Source organism: Chenopodium album, chromosome 11, assembly GCF_948465745.1.
Source record: "Chenopodium album chromosome 11, dcCheAlbu1.1, whole genome shotgun sequence".
NCBI classification, from domain to species: Eukaryota; Viridiplantae; Streptophyta; class Magnoliopsida; order Caryophyllales; family Amaranthaceae; genus Chenopodium; species Chenopodium album.
Window position 1 is genome coordinate 8128243 of NC_137844.1, and position 21405 is coordinate 8149647.

The 21405-nt window shown below is 30.7% G+C and overlaps 3 protein-coding genes across 3 annotated transcripts; 1 reads left to right on the forward strand and 2 right to left on the reverse strand.

The window, feature by feature from the left end:
- Window positions 1-7662: 7662 nt before the first annotated feature.
- LOC145567320 (thioredoxin-like 1-2, chloroplastic) lies at window positions 7663-9315 on the reverse strand. The gene is made up of 4 exons (XM_081626577.1): window positions 8863-9315; window positions 8557-8739; window positions 8255-8419; window positions 7663-8139 (listed from the first exon to the last, which is right to left on the reverse strand). Exons 1-4 carry the CDS (start codon window positions 9082-9084, stop codon window positions 7900-7902), a joined length of 810 nt encoding a protein of 269 aa, XP_081482703.1. The 5' UTR covers window positions 9085-9315; the 3' UTR covers window positions 7663-7899.
- A 4023-nt stretch (window positions 9316-13338) lies between these two features.
- Window positions 13339-15421, forward strand: LOC145568454 (UDP-glycosyltransferase 86A1-like). The gene is made up of 2 exons (XM_081627874.1): window positions 13339-13926; window positions 14464-15421. Exons 1-2 carry the CDS (start codon window positions 13380-13382, stop codon window positions 15360-15362), a joined length of 1446 nt encoding a protein of 481 aa, XP_081484000.1. The 5' UTR covers window positions 13339-13379; the 3' UTR covers window positions 15363-15421.
- Window positions 15422-16978: 1557 nt separating this feature from the next.
- LOC145566210 (cocosin 1-like) lies at window positions 16979-20488 on the reverse strand. Its single transcript, XM_081625701.1, has 3 exons — window positions 20242-20488; window positions 17409-18129; window positions 16979-17129 (listed from the first exon to the last, which is right to left on the reverse strand). The coding sequence occupies exons 1-3, from the start codon at window positions 20441-20443 to the stop codon at window positions 16979-16981; spliced, it is 1074 nt and encodes a 357-aa protein (XP_081481827.1). The 5' UTR covers window positions 20444-20488.
- Between the last annotated feature and the right edge of the window lie 917 nt (window positions 20489-21405).

The following is a 21405-nucleotide window of genomic DNA, read 5'->3' on the forward strand; positions in this document are numbered from 1 at the left end:
TCGAACCCATAATAACAAATTCCTGGAACCGCCACTGGATTAAGAATTATTTTACCTCCTTTAAGCTAAGTCTCAACATGTTTTTTTGTGAAGGAAATTAAGTAGGGGACTACATTGCTTCTTTTGGCTATGTTTAATTTTCTTACTTTATTTTTTGAAAAACAGTTCTTCAATGTATCCTACCTTTTTCCAAAGAAAAATCAATTATTAATATTTTTTTTATTATTATTATTGATAGAGCACTTAAGTGTTACGAAGTATTATTTTAAGAAAATATAGTGACCATGTTATAATTCAGGCCGTATTAATTTGAATTTCTTATGAGAATATATATATGATCGTGCAATGAAAACTAGTGCATGTGTTCTTATACACACTAGGTACGAAATAAATGAAATCATGAAATGTTTCTCAAAAAAAAAAAAAAAAAAAAAAAAATAAAAAATAAATAAATCATGCAAGGTTATTAAAATCGGGATTCTACTTTAAATCGAAAGGGTTTCTCAGAATCAAATCGTAAGATTGTAAAGACATGTACAATCAAAACATCATATCCAAATTTAATTGAAAATATTTAAATTTTAAGTTTAAAACCTAATTATTAATAGATAATAGTTGTTTATCCACTAAGCAACCAATAATTGACAATATATACTTATAATAATAATGTTGTAGGCATATTTTAAACTTGTAAGGTTTACGCTAGTGAAGAGAAATATGTAGAATCGAATAGAATCGTAAATTAAATCGTATGACATACATAAATCGTAAAATCGTAACATTCTAAGAGTTAAACCGGGATTTTAATAACAATGAAATCATGAAATAATAATGAGATTAAAAATGTTGCATGAGTAGGACAATAATGAATTTTGATACACCAATAATTATGTGGGGTAATGTTGTCATATGGACTATACTATGGATTATTAATATGTATGGAATCCTCGTCACTGCCACGATATATGACTCCAACTATCACTTATTTTAGGAACTTTTTTTATCAACCCTACATAACATCTTATGTCAATATTACTCCTATAGTCTATAGTTTGTCATACAAATAATTAAGGCATGTACAAAGTAAACTTCACCTAATTTTATGTGATTTTAATTTCCATTTTTTCATTAAACACCGTCTCTTAATTAAATTAAACTATTAAATATATTCCACTTAAAAAGAAAGGTGATGGGATTTGAATCCGTAATCTTTCTATTACGTTACCTCATATAGCATGTTAGAATATCGTCTCAACTAAAAGCTTAATATAGTGCCTGAGAGGAGAATTATTCCTCTATTTGACATGAATACATGATATTATGAGCCAACATCATTAGAAGGCCACGGGTTAATATCTCATCCACCTCTCCTAAAATATTAAGCATATATTAAACTCACTTTTGGGTTTCAACCATTAACTTAAGTTTTTAAATGAGTCTAATCTTATAACACTCCTAAATATGAATGTTTGGTTATATCTGATGATAATTTCTTAGTTACCTGGTCTTTAGTGTTTTTTACTATAGTTTATAGATAGATATGTTTTTTAACTATAGTTGACTGGGCTAAAATTAAAAAATAAAATAAAATCTTTAGTTTCTCAATAGATGCAATATTGTGGGGTGAACTCAAAGCGAGAAGTTGGTGATTTTCGAGGTGGCTGCTGCCTTATCGGAGGATCTTAGCGGGGTTGCGTGGCCGAGAGTGGTGCCGAGGGGTTGATTGGATAGCAATGGCTAGGAGCAACAAGTTGGTTATGCTAGGAGCTGTTTTATTTTTTCTTTTACAATGTGTTTGGATTGAAGGAAATGAAGGGAAGGGAAATAAAATTAAAAAAAAAGAGGGTATCTTTCATTTGGATAACAAATTGGGGATGAATGGAATTGGAGGGGAGAAAAATAAAGGGATTAAATTCTACAAAAATGATCCCTTTAACAATGGAGAGATTTGAAAGGAAAACTCATCAATCTTCATTTCCCTTCCTTCCCCTTCACCTCCCTCCCCTTCTTTTCCTTCCCTTAACACTATCCAAACAAACTATAATTTGCTTTTCTTCTGTTTTTGCTGTTTTGTTTTTATTTTAGGGGCTTGCCCCTCTTCTCCACCAAAATGATAATAAAAAAAATTGTCGTGATTTTTACTATCACAATTTTAAATAATAATACTTTTAAAAATAAATTTTTTCCACATATTAGCTCGACAATAAATAAGTTTTCCACATTTTAGCAATTATATACAATATACCTCATATAAAAAGTCAAAATAATACATACATTGTCACATTGATAAACAAGGAAAATATTAGGTTAATACTCTATTAGCATTTAGCAACCAATCCGGCTTCATTAATTTATTTAGTTAAACCAACAAGGTCCAAAATCTTATACATCTAATTGCACATAGAGGTAGGTATATCCAAGGGCCAAGGGTGTGTTTTTGCTCATTTGATACAAAACACACACACAAGCAAAAAATACCACTGAGTGTACCTTAGTTAGCTTGCACCCGGATGTATTTCAAACAGAGTCCAATAAATTTCTCTTCAGTGCATCTTGTGTGCGGGGGATCACATTATGTGGTCACTTGTAAATGAACAAAACAACACCTATAATACTGACAAAATAACCCTTGTAACACTGATCGAGTAACCCTTGTAACATTGATCGACTAACCCCTGTAATATTGACCGAATAACCCCATAACACTTACGAAGTAACATGTAAGCCTATGATTGTGGCCGTGTGACCAGCCATATATAAATTTGTAATTTCCTTAAAAAAAAATATAGAAGAAATGATATAAACCAAGTGGAGAGTGTGGCGACATGCAATGGATTGATTTGGGATTATTGATTTCCTTATCTATCGGAATGATTCGAAAGCCAAATCATAATCATGTGATTAAGTGGTTTCACTGTCTTAATACGAATAAGAATAATGAGATCACCTAGTAATAAAAGGATAAAATATATCCAGAATATGAACCCCAAATCAATCTATGTTCTATTGGATTTATCCAAGAACAACCCTAGCAAACCGCCGCATCTCGCTGCTACATAACTTTGTCATCACTCACTCTCTTTCATTAAAATGCTCAAAGCACATGGGGTAGGGTTATACATGATTGATGATATTTTTAACTTTTTTTTGTTTTTGTTCTTGCTTAACTTTGTCCTTGGTAATCACACATTGTAGATTAATAGATGCCATTTGATTTCAGGTCTTGAATACTAATTAGTAGTATCCAACTATCCACATAATATAAATGTATTAACATGCTTCATTTTGTAGAGGTCAATTAGCTTAGGGTTTGTTTGGCATCATTTTTCGTTTTCAGTTTCCTGTTTTTTTTTAAAACTAAAAACCAAAAACAGGAAACAAGAAAAAGGTGTTTCCACTTTTTTGTTGTCAGTTTTCAAAATTATCATGATTTTAATAAGTCTAAATAATTTTTGATTCATTATGTGACATATATAATGTACTTTTAAAAAACAAAAAACCAAAAAACAGAAAACCATAGCGATGCCAAACAAACCCTTAGTTATTAGCTAAGTTTTGAGAGTGAAATATAAGATTTGAGATCAAATCCTATTTACATTAATATTTTTTATGGTTTTTTCTATACCGTACCAAAAATTTATGTTACTTCTTTTTTTACATAATCCCACTTGTCTTATGTTATTTTTCAAATTTGGGTAGGGTGTATACACTTGCTCGGCATTCAAAGGGCCAAAATCTACTTGTATATACATTGATTTAAAAATATTATTTGTTATAAAATTAATTTTTTTTTTTTTTTGAGAAGATTAAATTGTTATGATCTAATCCTAACCTCTCATAATAAAGGAAAGAAATTAAATTCATACATATTGATCATGTTTTTTCAATTATAAAAGAATGACTGAAAGAAAAAGGTGGTCCATCGCATGCAATGCATCTTTCCATTTTATTCATCTTAATTATTCATGTCGACCAAGCTTTGATTCCCTCAACGTAACGGCCAACGCAGTCCATATTTGGAACATTGACGTATAGTGTTAGGTAGTCGGTGATCTTTCAGAGTTTCAGGCAGCCTCATATTTGGACTACTCGTTGCATTATTCTTCACTATATAATTTTCTTTTTACATAATGCATTGCATGCTTAATTAATTGATTTATTATATCTTATTTTAAACGTTCTATAAATTGTTCTTTTTTGTGTTAATTTGATCTACATACACTTGTTAACCATAATCAAAGTCTAAATATCTAAGAGTGTCATTTCATTTTATGCTTCATAAAATTATGTGGAAAATTAATTAATTAAAAATCTTGACGGTATGATAAACGCGGGCCTGGGCCGCACCCGCAAACTAAGAGAGAGAGTCCACTTCACAAGTCCAAGGAGGTTCCATCCCAAAACCATATGGCAATAGGAGGAGTAGCCTCTTAGCCTTATAAAGTGTTTAATTCTCTCTTCTTCAACCAATGTGGGACACTTACATGTGGTGACACTTGAGAGGTTTATTCTTCAACACTCCCCCTCACATGTAAGGTCCCTTTAACTCAAGGATCACTTGATCCAATTTAATTTGGCCCAGAATACTTGATGTCATTAAAGGTCCCAAACTTTGGGCCTGGCAATATACTCAAACCATTAGAGGTCCCATACCGTGGGCCTTGCTCTGATACCATGATAAACGCGGGCCTGGGCCGCACCCGCAAACTAAGAGAGAGAGTCCACTTCACAAGTCCAAGGAGGTTCCATCCCAAAACCATATGGCAATAGGAGGAGTAGCCTCTTAGCCTTATAAAGTGTTTAATTCTCTCTTCTTCAACCAATGTGGGACACTTACATGTGGTGACACTTGAGAGGTTTATTCTTCAACACGGTAGGTGGTAAAAAACAATTTTAGAAATTTTTTTGGTGGTAAAATAAAACTTTTAAAAGTTTGGGTGGTAAAAAACAATTTTTTTTATTTTTTTGGTAAAAAATTCTTAATTAAATTTTTTTTCACATTATTGTACTTCTTAGCTTCATGATTCTTACTTCCTTAAAAAAATAAAAAATAAATAAAAAAAAAAATAAAAAAAAAACTTCATGTTTCTTACTTCCTTTGGAAAAAAACTCCAGCACATATAGAATTTAAACCTTATTTATACTAATATTATATGAGTATATATATAAAAAAATCGCATTTTAAATATATTTTATTCATCTCATGCTAGCATCCTCTTTAAACCATTCAAGGCATTCGATCATGTTAATCTACGGTAGTAAATACGGAGGACTTCGTAACATATATGATGACCATAAGTCTTGAACATGCATGTTATTTTAATGTTGAACAGTAGAGTACAATATGTTTTCCTTCTAAAACAAATTATATAATACTAATTATGTAGTAAAGAAAAAGTAATAGAAAAAAGATGTATTTATCAATTCCATGTAATACATATAAAGTCACAATAATTATGGTTCATGTAAATAATTGAGATATTGCTCAAAGGTCAAAAATTAGTTTAATGTTTGAATCTAATGATGAGCTACTTGTATAGTTGTATATACTATCTCCGTTTTATATTATTTTCAACGATTAGACATTTTTTACTCACAGTTTATGTTATATCGATGTAAATAATATGAAAAGGGATAGTATGAACTATGAACCTTGAGGGTCCTTACCTGAGCCATGAGTATGCCTACTTTTCTAGAAGCCTATGATGCATATTTATCAATGATGCATATTTATCAACAATGGTGGCTATTTTAGAGTTTTTGCAAAGGGTTCATCATAAGATGATATAAACAATTAATTACACACTTTATTTTGATGCATGCGATCAATTAACAGCAACTCAATATCTAAAAATAGACTTTAATTTTAAGGCTTGTTTTGTGATTGCTTTAATAAAAAGATATATTTTGATATGTAATAACATTACTACGATAATGAAAAATATACGAGTATGACTTATTGAAAATTTGTTTTAATATCCGTTGAAATAATAGATACACAGTACAGTACAATATATTTATAACCTTTTTGCAGAATTCTTCAAATTAAAATATTACATCTTATCGATCTTAATTATCCGTGTTATTAAAGTTTAGTTAATATTAAATCGATTATCCAATTATATGAAGTAGATTTTAAAATAAATAAATGTATTGAAGAGTATTCAATCTTGTTTGTGAAGGTGCTTCAAATCTGTCATAAGACCCTAGAAGAATAGTTTTGTCGATCTACTACTGCGACTTGTGAAGTTGTGAAGGTGCTTCAAATCTTCAATGATACTACTCTCTTATTTTGGACACTGATGTTATTCTCTTGTATAGTTGTATTCAAATCTATACTAAAGATTTTCCAAAGAGGTAAGGGAAAATCACTTAATTTTCAAGAAAACGCCACTAGTATAGTCGTATCCACTCGGCAACAGCCACTATATGTCTATATTAATAGTACATCATGTGCCAATGTGCCATATATACTCACCAAGACAACTATTTACAACTTAAAAGCACTGAGAGTGAGGAATAACTCAAATGGTTAGAGTTTCCCTCTCGATTTCAAGAGATTTTGAGATAATTTCTCACCCCCACCCTTGTGACTCTCTAAACACACATTAAGTACTTATTTCAGCATAGCATTTTAATCCTTGTTAATTAAGTCGAACTTGAGCTTATTAGCCCTTGCATTATTCAAATTTGAGTGACTAAATCATCTTAATGGCATTGTTATTCTCTTAAAACATTTGCCGTGGAGTTTTCGTCATCTTGGATTACGGAGTTACGTTTTATATCCAACTTTTATTACTCCGTATTATTATTATTATTATTATTATTATTATTATTATTATTATTATTATTATTATTATTATTATTATTATTATTATTAGGATTTTTTGACTTTTACCATAAAAAAAAATCAAAAAATTATTTTTTACCACTAAAACTTTTAGAAGTTTTATTTTACCACAAAAAAAAATTCAAAAAATTGTTTTTTACCACCTACCATAACAAAAACCGTTAAATCTAATGTTTTAAAAAAAATTCTTCGATTTTAGTGCGCAAAACATGTTCTTCATAACTTTAGGGGGGCATTTTGGTCCCAAGGACCACTTTGAGGTCAAAATTGACAAAAAATGATCGAAAATGCCTCATTTTGCGTGTTCATGCAAGTTGAGGTATTTTTAAACACGTTTCGATAACTTTTTGTCAATTCTAACCTCAAATTGGCCCCTTTGAACCAAAATACCCCCCTATCCCTATGAAGAACATGTTTTGCACACGAAAATCGAAGAATTTAAAAAATTCCATTAGTTTTTTTACGATAGGTGGTAAAAAACAATTTTTAATTTTTTGTTTGGTGGTAAAATAAAAATTTTAAAAGTTTTGGTGGTAAAAAATAATTTTTGGATTTTTTTTTTTTTTTTTTTTTTTTTTTTTTTTTTTTTTTGCGGTAAGTCAAAAAATCCTTATTATTATTATTATTATTATTATTATTATTATTATTATTATTATTATTTCACCAACTTTTGCATGCTTTAGATGGACCCTTCAACTGATGTACATCATTGAAAAGGGATAAGGAAAAAAGCATGGAAAATGCATTATCCAAAAATCATAAAATGGCAGCAATCATCAACCAAGAGTTGGTTAGGGATAAAGACAGTCTGGTATCTGAAATACTGTATGATCTTCTGGATCTGATTTTCTTTTTTTCTTCCATTTCATCCAGATCATATATTACATTTTTTAAAAATGACATAATTTCAATCAATCTAAAAATTAACAGGGATTAATTTAAAAACCCAGAACCCCCCTTAACCTTGTATCAAACCCACCAAATTAAATATTTACATCTAAACCTAAAGAAATAAACTTTAGGCTAACAACATTTCATGTTAACCTAAATCAGCTAACCAACATTGCATTATTTGTAGTCACATTCTTTGAATTAGAGAAATCCATCTTCTCTAACATCAATTCTTCTAATAATCCATCCTTAATCAATGTCGGTACACGCAAATCGAGAGATAATTGACCCATTGATGCCAATTTAATCATCTCAGATTCCTCTAGCCCCTTTGCTTCTACAAGGCTACAACTTCTTTCTGTATTGTGTTTTGCCAATGCATCTTTAAACTTCTTAATCTGCAAATTAATAACATTTGCAATTAATTAGTAAAGTAACATAAAACAATTAAAATAACAACCCCCCAATTAATTAAATAAATTCAATTTAATAAGGGTTAAATAAATTACTTACTGTTGATATTGTACAACTGAAACTACAAACACGGCCTTCTGCCCCACGGTAAAACCTAAAAAAGGGCAAAACATGAATATTCAAAGCATGGCACATTGGTTTCAGCTCCTCGTAATTGACCTTCAGGAAAATTGCATCTGGGTTTGACTCGGCCAACTGACAAATCTGTAAAAATATTAACAAACACAATTAACATTTTTTAATCAAGATTAAGCAAATACATTATCCCTTCCTAAAGCAACAGTAGTGTAAAGAACATTTAGAAACAGAGGTAATGTGGCGAGTATAAATGAATAAAGTACCTTGGGGTGAAGAGATTTGCAACCACCACAACCAGGAGAATAAAAATCAACAATAACAAGATTATCAGCAGCATTCTTAAGCTCATCAACAAGGTGTTGAGCTGAATGAACCTCTATCATATTAGGCTTCAATGTCTTTTCCCACCATCTCATTGCTTTGCTCACACAATATGATGTTTGTGCCTGAAAATTAATTCACAAAAAAAAAAAAAAAAAAACCATTAATACTAATTTCATTAATAAAAACCCATTATCTTAAATTACAAAAATTTCACAACTTCATATAAAACAGGGGATTGTGAATACCTTAACAGAGAATTTGGTAGTTGAGATTGGTAAATTCTTCTGATCTGAGACAACAAGGGATTGTCCCAGAAATTGGCAGTTTAAATCTGGAAATTGTTGTTGGGTGATTTTAAAGTCATAATTTTGAGGAAATTGTTTAGTGGTTTTGGGTTTAACGATGGTTTTTTCAATAAACCCAGAAACAGGGATTCCAGGTTTCAAAGAACAAGAAGAAGAAGCCATTTTTTTTTTTTTTTTTTTTGAAGAAAGTAAGAAAATTCAAAAGATGGGTATTTTTTATGGGGTTTTGTGGTCTTTTAAAGTTAGACCCACTTCAACTTTTGGATCAAAAAGTGCTAGAATCGAACAAATTAGAGTTCTCTTAATTTTTTTTGACTTTTTTTTTCCAACCTTCAAATTTCAAGGATCAGAAAAAATAAGAAGAGATTAGGTAGGAAAAAAAAAAAAACAATTCAAATTTTGTGGTAGAAAAGTGTAAAAGTAAGCAAAAGAGAGAGAAATTTTGAAGGTTGAAGATGAAGAAGGGGTCCAAAAGTTGGTGGGTATAAGTATAGGTTTATCCAAGTTTTTTTTTGGTAAAAAATATTTCAAAAATGATAATTGAGGATACGAATGATGATAATAAATGATGACAACTAATTTATGAGTAAGAAATTATGTGGAAAAAATATTTATTTTTTAAAATTTGGTTTATGTTTTATTTATTTGGAGGAGTTTTTGGCAGCTACATGCCTACATGAGAAAGTTGATGGCATTGAAGTGCTGAAAGTGCGTGTGGCTGACTTGGATAGATGTCAGTTTCGAAAAATAAAAATGGGTTTGGATAAAATGGACACGAGTAGATTAATTCTATCCATTTCTTTTTTATCTGATCCTCTTTTTGAGGTACTGTTGAATGTAGATTTCGCGTATCATGCAAATTTTTGTGTCTTGAGGAAAATTGTACACCAATGATTTGGTTTTTTGGGATCATTTTGTAATATTACTCCGTATTTCGGTTTTTGAATATTTATAGTTTCGATTCTTTTAGAATTTATCAAAAATATCGGTAAACAGATTATTACGGAGTATTCATATTTGTTTTTAACCACATATAATAGTATCAGGTGAGTCAAGTTTTATTAGACTTATTGAACTTTGACCCTTATTAATAGATTTTTGGATATTTTAATGGGACTTATTTGAGAAATTCCCAGATTATTTTATGAGAAAATAAGTGAAAATAAGATTTTAACTAAAATAAGACGAGGATACAGAGCTTTGATGACTAATTATACTTTAGTGTCGATCACAATCTAGAGTGCAAGGTGATCGCTTAATAATGTACTTACGTGTCCTATTTCAACCCATAAAACATTATATGGCTATTTTGCAAGAATTTAAGTAATTAAATCGACATCACAATATTCTATCTTGGCCTCTTGTGGAGACTCTCATAAGTAGTGATCATCCGGTAAGTGTTAAACAACTAATTTGTGCTTTAGGGTTTGATTCTCACTCTCGTTTTACTAAACATGTTTTAGTATTTATATGGTTGAGAATAAAATAAAATCAATTTGTCATTTATTTAGAAAATGAATTAAGCACATCAAAATTAATTTTGGCACACTCATTGTGAAAGCACAAATTTCAATGTCTTTCTCACGTGGAATGTGCCAACATCAATTTTTTATACATTAGTACAAATTCAACTCAAAGCCACTTAGGTTCTGTTCACATTTACTGAACTGAATAGAATTGATTGGGGTTGAACTAAACTGAACTGAATAGAGCTAAAATGAATACTTTATGAAAGAAGAAAATTAGGAGCTGAACTGAACTGAACTAATTGGAGCTGAACTGAAATTAAGCTGAAGTGAACGGGCCCTAAATCATTTTCCAACCATTTTGGTTGGCTAAGTTCATATGAAATGGAAAATGAATTGCAATGTTAGTTAATTTTAATTCAAAGATACCCTTTAACTTTCATAAAAAAAAAAAAAAAATAATAAATAAAAAAAAATAATAAAAAAAAAACAAAAAAAACTATTGTATCTTTAGCAGATGTGTTATTGACTTTTCAAGAAATATTCATTGAGGGAGATATACAAAATTAATAACGATAAAACAATTAGGGTTAAATGAGAAATTTTATAATTTATGAGTAAAATTCCCATCTTAATTTAAGTGAGCCTAATTATTAGTTATAGTTAGAAACTTGTTTATAGTTTAAAATAGTTCATAGCTACTAGTTTCACCGTTGGAGCTTGAATATGTAATTAGTTTGATCAGGTTATTTTGCTAGAAAAAAACTTGTCATAAAGAAAGTAATAAAGTAAATTAGTAATTAAGACGATAATTATAAATTAATAATTTAAATACTAAGCCAATAGCTAGCCATTGAGACTCAAACTAACTAGAAAGATAATTAGCTTAAAAACTTATGTGGCATGACAAGCTAATTAGAGTTGCTATTAAGTGATTATGGGTAACTTCAAAATTAGTGAATTACATAGCAAATATGAAGTATATCACACTCCAGCTTAATAATTAGACTGCTTAGATTAAGAAATATCGGAATTTTACATTTCTTATCTATCTGTATGACATTTATAAGCAACAAAATAAGTGAAGTATACAACGAATATAACACACTAGGAATAGAAATTGGAAGGAACAGATGAAATAATGAAGCAATATAAGAAATGTTTGTGGTGGTAATAAAATCAGAGTCTTTGAATTTGGCAAGATAAGATGTAAATACATAATTGCTAAAGCAGCATTAAAATGCGTGCATGGTGAACGCCCCTTGATTTTAGGCCCAGGTGGTTTATATGCCAATTGTATTTGATTCACCCCTCCAATTTGATGTATAGCAGTATTAGGAACCTTTTGAGTTCATATCACCCGAGCATAGAGTCGTCAGTCACAGGATCTCTCTAGCCCATGATGGGCCCAATGGGCTTGACATCCTGTATCATCTGTTATCTGTTGGGCTGCTTTTGGAGTTTGATCGAACAAGTAAGAGTCTGTTCTCTTCGGCTTAATTTCAGTTCACTTTACTTCAGTTTATTTCCTAATTTCCTTCTTTCATGAACAATTTAATTCACTTCAGCTCAATTCAGTAAATCAAAACAAGTTTTAAGGCGGACAAGTACATAGGGTAGTGGTATGACTAGATATAGTATATTTGACCAAGTGGATATGGAAATTGAGGATTGAACTCAACCCCCAATAATTATTAATGCCTACAATGAATTACATGAAAAGACAATGTACATATGAGTATATATTGTCTTAAAATATGCTTAACAAACAATGATTGTTTATTAATTTAAAATGATATTATAATGTAATTGAAATACTAGTGTTCTATATTGAAAGATATAATATCAAACAAAGCCTATTAACTCAACTAAATGATAAGGCAAATTAATAAAAACTGTTTAAAAATAAAAATATAATAATTTGAATAAAGTAGATCGTATTGATGAAATTGAACATTTAATAATACAAAAATAAACATTTTGTATGTGATTCGAATTCGAAATAGGATGACGTCATTATGAAGAAAAGAGGGATTTACACAGCTACATAAGGATGTAGGTAAAAATTTGTAAAACCCATGTTGTGGCATGTTAATTGTTATACAAAGTACTCTTTACCCATGGGCCAATAAAAATGCTAAGAAGTTTGGGCTTGATTGGCTTCTTTTTGGACTATGGCCCTTATCAATTGACCCTCCACCCTATTTTTTCCCTCAAAATTACTCTCTCTATTTCTATTTTATTACACTATTTGACTTTTCACGGTCTCCAAGACGCGTTTTAGAATGCATATATCTTTATTTCTATACACGTAAAAATCATAAAAACTTAATATTAATAAAATATGCAATTAAATCTAATAAGATCATTCATGACTATATTATCTCTTGTAGATTAACAAAAATTTACGATCAAAGTTTATAAAGTTTGACCCAAAAAATAACAATAAGGCAAAGATAAAGGGATAGAGAGAGTAGAAAATAAGTTAGATAAGGGGTTAATTAATAGATAAGTTTAGACAACTATTTTAGATAATACTTCCTCCATCATTTTTTACATGACCCTCTTTAACTCTATTTGCTACTCCTTTTGCGTAAAAGTATATTATTACATCTAATTTGAATTGGAGGTAGTATATTATTTATGAATAAAACATCTATGTGAAGAAGGACGGAGTAAGAAAAGACAAACAAACCAAACGTATTGAGAATTGAGATCACGTGAACCTTACTTAACCGTTAGAGACATTTCCCATACAATGCAACAAATACAATTAAGCTTTTTCTAATGTTTTCATCATAATATTATATTGCCAATGATTAAGATACTCTTTAGCTTTCACCCTTAAAAAGTAAACAGTAAAAAAAAATATATAGAAAGGGCTAATATCCTTTCTATATCTTCAAATTCGCGAACATATCTTACATCTTCCATCACTTGTAATTTCAGCCACAAAAACACTCCCCCCAAAAAAAAAAAAAAAAAAAGAAAATGGAAGAAAAAAACTCTAATGTTAAAAATCATCATGCAATAATCCTCCCTTTACCACTACAAGGTCACATAAATCCAGCAGTCAATTTGTCACTCAAACTTGCTTCATCAAAAGACTTCACTATCACTTTCTTAACCTTTGAGTTCCTTCACCAAAATTTAACTCGAGCCCGTCCCTGTATAGACACCCATATTGATATATTTTCTCAAACACGACAGGGGCCCAATGGGGTTGACATCCGATATCGGGTGTTTTCCGATGGGCTTCCCTTGGAGTTTGATCGGACGGGCAAGTTGGACGAGTACCTGGAGTGGTACATGAGTGGTGGCATGTTTGACCAACTAGAGAAGGAAATTGAGGAGGTAGTGTTAAAGTCAAACCCTAAAGTTGATGTGTTAATTATTGACACATTTTATCCTTGGGCCTCTAAGATTGCTAAGAAGTTTGGGCTTCGGTTGGCTTCGTTTTGGACTGAGCCTGCTTTGGTTTTCAATCTTTATTATCATGTTCATCTACTTAAGCAGCACGGCCACCTTGATTGCTCTGGTAATCCTTTCTATCTCTATCTAATTATATAGATCCATTGCGTAATTTTTATGCAATTTTTACATGATTGTTTTTTAAAGGATAATTTCTCGGATTATTTAACAATCCAAACTCAAATTAGGTGGAATATATTATCACGAAATATGCATCAAGGACCAATAATTGTCCTCATATAATATAAGCTTTTTCGATGCATTGTGTCCCCATTCATGCGCACTATAAGACTATTCTTAGCTAAACATGCTTAACAATAAAGTATTTTATTAGCGTGAGTTTCGTAAAAGAAAATTGCTTCCTGTTAGTGTGAGTACTTTGTCAAATTCTTTACTATAAAGCAGTCATGAGAAGTATTACTCGTCTCAAACTAGCATACGCCCTTACTATGTGCCTATGTGGTCTCTACTCTCTAAAATGGCTATTGTAACAATGACTTTTCCTTCTAATTTCAAATGTTACCAAAAATTGAGAATAGGACTAACTACTACTACTACCTCATATATTGACATTTCAACTTTCCTTGCTATTAATGACAACTAGATACTCGGAAAGATCCAATTGATTACATACCAGGTGTACAATCAATTGAACCACATGACCTAATGTCATATCTTCAAGACAAAGACGTCTCAACAAACATGCATAAGCTAATTTTTCAGGCATACCAAGATGTTAGACAAGCAGACTATGTGTTATGTAACACCGTGCAAGAGCTCGAGTCGGACACTATCTCAGCCCTACAAGCACTCGTGCCATTTTACGCGGTTGGCCCAATTTTTCCACCCGTGTCACCAGAAAATGTCGTGCCAACAAGTTTGTGGACCGAGTCCAGTTGCTTAGAATGGCTAGGGTCTAAGCCTAATGGTTCAGTTTTGTACGTGTCATTTGGTAGTCTTGCTAATTTCTCAAAAGATGATGTTACGGAAATTGCTTATGGTCTTATTGAAAGCAATGTTGATTTTATTTGGGTGCTTCGTCCACGTACGGTGCTTCACGAGGCTGATCATCTATTGCCCGTTGGATTCGAGGAAGTTGTTCGTGGCGGTGGGATCGTTGTTCCTTGGACCAATCAAATCGCGGTTTTATCTCATATGGTCATTGGTGGGTTCCTAACACATTGTGGTTGGAATTCTGTGTTGGAAAGCGTATGGTATAAAATTCCGATGTTGTGTTTTCCAATATTTACCGATCAATTTACTAATCGGAAATTAGTGGTTGATGATTGGAAGGTTGGGATTAATTTTGGCAATGGACAACCATTGAAAAGGATGGAGATTGCATCACAAATTAAGAGATTTATGAGTAAAGAAAAAGGAGATGAATTGAGGGAAAATATTGATGTTGTAAGGAAAATACTAGGAAATGCAATAGAAGATGAGGGATCTTCAAGCAAAAATATAAATCTATTTATTGAACAATTGATTTATTTTAGTAGATGATGAAATTGTTGGCTATGTAACTTTTTCATATTAATTGAATTTGATTTATTGTTGTTGCATCTTAAGGTTGTGTATGGTTGTTTTATATTGATGTTCTTAGTATTTTTTTCGATGTTTTATGATGTTTGTTTTGTGTTACATATAGTCGTCGTTCCTTTGTTTTCTGTTACATATTTCTTCCGTTCTTTTTTACTTGATTCGCTTTGAATTTTATACTATTTACCACCCTACCTTTAATCGTCTTTTATGAATTATACGTAAGGAAAAACATGTTCATGTGAAATCTTGTCAGAATCGTCTAAATAAGTACTATCACAATATATAACTTTAAAAAATTTACTTATAGAGAATTAAAGTTATTAATGGTTAAAATTATACATCGATAAGCGTGATAAAAAAGACAGGTCAAATAAAAAGTATAGAGGAAGTGAAGTATAACTTTTCCTTTGTATGATTTCTCTAATGGTTTACATATAGTTTTCCTTTAACGGTCAATTTTTTTCTTCCAAGGCAATAAGAAATTTTGCTTTGAATATATTAACAATCGAAGATGGTTAGCTGCTTATTAATATAGTAAAACCTTTAAAATTTAGTGTGAATTACTAACAGGATTTACCAACCTAGGTTCAAATTACCCTACTAGTATTTTGATTTAACCACCTTTTTTTTTTTTTTTTTTTATTATTACTCTCTTCGTTTCATAATGTTAGTCTTATATTGGAATCAATCATATAAAATAATAAAAGAAGAATATTTGGAATCTAACATTAAAGTACAAAATAATTCATAATTAGTTTACCTTAATTACTTAAGTTTTTTTGATTTTTTGAGGGGTTTTTTTTTTTTTTTTTTTTTTTTTTTTTTTTTGGCAAAGCATAAGGCATAATGTGTAATTCAAAGTAGAAACTTCCTTACTTAAAGTCATGTCTCAATCCACAACCATTAATTCCAAAAAAATAAGTTAAGAATGAAACATATTCAATATGGGTAGATCTTCTTAAAATGCCCAAAATAGTATATGGGACTATCATTATGAAACGGAGAAAGTATTTTTTTATTGAACTATTACAAAAACGCAACAAGTACGTAAGATCTCACCATCTCTTAATTAATGCCCTAAAGTATACCCTAGTAAATACCAAATTGGCAAATTGCCTATATACATAATAAGAAGCAACTTTCCATGTTCTGGGAAATTTAATCATTACATGAACCTAAACTTTTAAGAAATAAATCATCAATCGATTGCATTTTCATTCCTTTTCCTCTTTTACTAGGTCAAGTTAATAAAACTAGTACTCCACTACTCCATTAAACAATTGAATAGAAAAATTAAAACATAACATAAATAAAATAGATAATGTAACTTGAGAATAGATGATACATTATTTAGATTGTGTTTTTTACTTGAGAATAGATGCATGATAATATCTATTTGAGAATTACAACAAACGATAAAATTATGTAATTGAAATTCATATCCATATCTTGGTGCATCATTCCTAATTAAGAAACTTAGGATAAGCAAGCTCATACTAATTTTATTGATAATTTATATAGATGATTCTTCATAATCAATTACTCATGGAGGGTTCATTCTCGAATAAAGTTCTCAATCAATTTGGTGGCATAATGATGGTTGTGTTCTCAATCTTGTCCATGAACAATTCGCAAAACTTGGGACTAACATTGAGAGAAGCTTGTAGTACTTGAGGAGACATGGTTTTCCAAAATGACATGTTCCCAGCTATTTGAGTGAGTATAGGCCTGCATCATCAACAACCACAAAGATATTGTTACGCAGTGGTATTTTCCCTCGTGATAAGGGCTTCTTAATGCATTTTTCCTTACATCGAGAAAAAGAAAATGTTACGTGCTATTACTATAACCCCCTTCAAAGTTATAGTATAGTGCTTCATATAATTTAATAACATAGACAAGGTCAAAGTCACTTTCCTATTTTAACTGAACCGAATTTATTTTTGTTAATAAAAACTAATCATTCCTAGAACACATATAAATAAAGCGAGGAACACATAATCTTACTTGGAAGTTGTCACAATGGAGTAACATTCGATTCCTTCATCACCAGCACCAACCGCAACCACATGAAACTTTGGGACAGCAAACAACTGACCAACCTCTAATTTGGTGTCCAATGCAATTTGTCCATTTAATCCCACAATTTGAACCCAACCACTTCCTTTAGTAACATAACTTAGCTCAACCCCTGATTCTTGTGCATAGTAAATCGGTCCAAACATTGCATTTGGATCAAGCTTCAAAAGCTTACCACAAAGCCTAATTCCTTCAAGTGTAGATTGCTTTTCACTTGTCAAAAATCTTATCGATCCCCCCTTTTTAACTTGAAAATCCGGTATAACCTCGTCGAATTCTAAGGTTAAATCAACATTGGATGGTTTAGGCATGGTTAATCCTTGTTCAAGCTTCAAGATCAAAGCTTCTTTTTGGGAATTAACTAGTTCATTCACTTGTTTGTCGTTAATGTCATAAGCATTGGCTATAGTTTTGTTCGAGAAACCCTTCAAAATTCCGATAGCTCCGGCTAGTAGGCCGTAAGTGAAGTTACCTGGGTTGATAGCGTTATGTGTTTCACCCAAGTATATGATTTTGAGTTCATCATTTCCGGCGTTGAACCACCACGAAACAATACCACTTGGGACGACTATTGTGTCTCCTTTTTCGAGCTTGACTACCTTCTCCTCCATGGACTCGGGGTATATTATACCAGCTACCCCATTTGAACCTGTGCAACATAATCGATCACATCGATCAATATATTTTCTAGAGTACTATATAAAATAGAGTACACTAGATGGAGACTATCTCCATTATCGTTCAGGAAATGTTAATTTTATTCCTCTTATAGTATAAATGTGGGCTCTCCGATTGGAGTTTCTACCCGGAAAACAAAAATGTAGTGTTACCCTAATTTTTTTACATTTTTGCGATTTTTTTTTTTTGTAAAGAAATCTACTTTTCTCATCCTACTACTTTTCAAAATCATTGTCACATTAATTTTTTTTTCCTCCAATTCTGCGTGTGCACTGTGATGTCGTCAATTATTAATGACCAATTATGTGTCATGGTTACCTGTTACAACAGGTCGTTGACCCGTCGATAACCGATTAAGACTACTGGAGGAAAAGTATATCAAAGTAGTTCATATTATTACATAGTAATAAAAAATTGGGATTATTTAAAGTGAATATCTCAAAGTTGAGATTATTAAAGTAAATTTTTTCAATAATAAAACCTAAACTCGTAAGTCCATTCCTTAAATCTATACATACCTATATTGTGGGGATCAAATGATGTAATTATTCGATTAATTTGCGAGAGGTTCTAATCCGGTAGAGTCTTTCTCCTTACCAACAAAAAAAAAAGCTATGTAGATTTTTAGAATTCTGATACCACTTTCTTAATTACGGAGTAGTACGGATTTAAATTATGGTACCACTTTCTTAATTAGTACCCGATCTAATTAATACTCCTGTACTCCGTAAGATTAGATGGTTTAATTTTTTACACTATGCTTTTTTTTTTTTTTTTTTTTTTTTTTTTTTTTTTTTTTTTGATGCAAACACTATGCTTTTAATATAATGCATGAATCCTCTTCAGTAACGTCTCAACAAAATCGGAACAGGATGATCCGACCATTTGGTCTTAGCATGTGCGTTGGGTGGTATACTAGACCGCTAAATTAATGTTGCTACAACTTTGCTAGCGGTGATAATTTTATTTATTTACTAGATTATTGCCCGTGTTATACACGGATTTAATCAAAAAATTTAATTTTGTATAAATTAAAGTTGTATATTATTGAAATTGAAAATCAATGTGTGCCTTACTACAACAATAATAATAACGTTTGATACTGTACTCCTTAATTCAATGGTACCTACGAAGTGAAAAAGAAAAACAAATAAAATAGGGATGTAATATGGTAAAATGGGATTAAATAGAGGAAATGGAGTTTAGCTGATAGTCAAAGTAATCTTGCAATTTTTTGGAGAAAAGAAAATAGTCACATTAATTTATTTTTCCCGACACAATATAAAATGCATCTCATTATATAAAAAAGTATGATTACCCAAAAAAATAACCAAATAGGAAATCGATGATATTATACAAATATTATTTTAAAAGATTTTAGCAAGAAAAGATACGAATTATAATATTTAGAATAAAATGTTAATTGTGTATACATAGAAGATATAAGAAAACCAATAACAAATCATGTTATATAAATATTCTCTAAAGCATTTTTGGGAAGAGAAGATGAAAGATGGTTTTTGAGGGAAAATGAAAGCACCAAGAAATGACACGTGTTATTCTTGGTGTCTGTTTTAGTATTATGTTGTTATTGAACTTTTTTTTTATTTTTTGACAATTATATACAATTATATTAGCGGTGATAATTTGGCAAAAAGGGTATATACAATTATAATTTGCTTTGTGTAAAAAAAAGGTATTATTTGCACAAGTATGTATGGTAGGCTGTAATTTATTTACCTGATTTTTAATTATATGAACTTATCTTATTCAATACGGTTGAAAATGCAAATTTTTAGTTCTACAACTCTATATTACCGTTATTTGAATTTATTTTCTTAACTTATCTTATATGAACTTATTAATAATATATATAAACTTCAATAAAATAATATTTCTAAATTAAGTGAGCGAGACATTAATTTAACAAAATAATAATAATAATAGGAAAAAAAAAACAAAATATAGAAGTAAGTAATAGAATGATACATTCAAATAAAAAAAAAAATTTAGACTATAATCATAAATATATAATATAGACGTAGGTAAAAGAATGAAGAGAGTGATTAAATAAAATTGTTACCTTGAATAACATATCCAATCTTACTACAATCAGAATAATGAGGGAAAGCAAACCCACGAGGCTTCACCATAAGCAAGCCACCACTAACCTGCGCTGCACCTAGAAAGGGGAATACGACGTCGTTCCATTCGTAGTAGCTTCCCCCTTCTCCATCGGTGAGCTTTTGGGGCAGCTCTAATGGCACCAAACTCATATTTTCCATATTTGAATGAAAAACAAAAAGGATTTAACTTTTTTCTTTCTTTTTTAAGAAAAAAAATATATATATGAAAAACATATATTGATATGGTATCTCCTTTTGTAAGTCCATATATATAGTGGAAATCTTATAGCCATATAATGTGTAAGGGGACTTGGTGTCAAGTTATGGGTGATCCAATCATTTGTTGATTTAAAATAATGGATACAGTCAAACTTGATATACATGGCAATGAATTAGTTTAACAAGAGTTGGTAGGTGTGTCATGTTGTGTTCGTTTACGTGATAAAAGCTAAACAAGTTGGAAAACCTTAACACTAACACAACCCATTTAATGATTGTGTGTGTCATGTTGTGTTAACCAATTTTATTAATTAAATGTGTCTGGTAGCTAGAGTATATAAACCAATTTTAGGCTTCAAGTGTCAACTTAATCTTTTCGTTGAGATGACGCAAAAATCCTTAACATGAATATGCTATTTTCGTGGTCGGTTCGTGTTATCGAATTTCCGGCAAGCATTGATAAAAGTTATTCTATTTTCTACCAAACTCTTATGATAAAATTTTGGGTAAGAAGAGGATTGACAAAGATCGAAGCCATGCACAAATTAAAAAATAAAAGACTACGATCGAAAATTAGAGCTGAGAATATAGGCTGTTTAAATCTATACTAAGGGTCTGTTTTGATTTATTGAATTGAGCTGAACTAAAATGAACTGAATATTTTATAAGAGAAGGAAATTAGGAACTGAATTGAACTGAATTGAACTGAATTGATTGGAGGTAAACTGAACTAAATTGAACTGAAAATAAGCTGAAGAGAACAAACTCTTACCCTCGTCATTAATGACAATAACAACTCTCTATTATCTTTGCCTAACGGAACAAAATTATGACATCAGATAAACCATTATCACATTATTGGAGCTTGAGGATACTTCGATCCATACCTACAGGTGTACAGT

Coding starts and splice junctions, on each gene's coding strand:
- LOC145567320 (XM_081626577.1), bottom strand. CDS start 9,084: ATGGCTTCTTCTTCTTGTTCTTTGAAACCTGGAATCCCTGTTTCTGGG. Junction 8,740..8,862: donor CTACCAAATTCTCTGTTAAG/GTATTCACAATC, acceptor ATTAATTTTCAG/GCACAAACATCATATTGTGT. Junction 8,140..8,254: donor TCAGTTGTACAATATCAACA/GTAAGTAATTTA, acceptor ATTAATTTGCAG/ATTAAGAAGTTTAAAGATGC.
- LOC145568454 (XM_081627874.1), top strand. CDS start 13,380: ATGGAAGAAAAAAACTCTAATGTTAAAAATCATCATGCAATAATCCTC. Junction 13,927..14,463: donor CGGCCACCTTGATTGCTCTG/GTAATCCTTTCT, acceptor AATGACAACTAG/ATACTCGGAAAGATCCAATT.
- LOC145566210 (XM_081625701.1), bottom strand. CDS start 20,443: ATGGAAAATATGAGTTTGGTGCCATTAGAGCTGCCCCAAAAGCTCACC. Junction 18,130..20,241: donor GATTGGATATGTTATTCAAG/GTAACAATTTTA, acceptor TATGTTGCACAG/GTTCAAATGGGGTAGCTGGT. Junction 17,130..17,408: donor TCCATTGTGACAACTTCCAA/GTAAGATTATGT, acceptor TTGATGATGCAG/GCCTATACTCACTCAAATAG.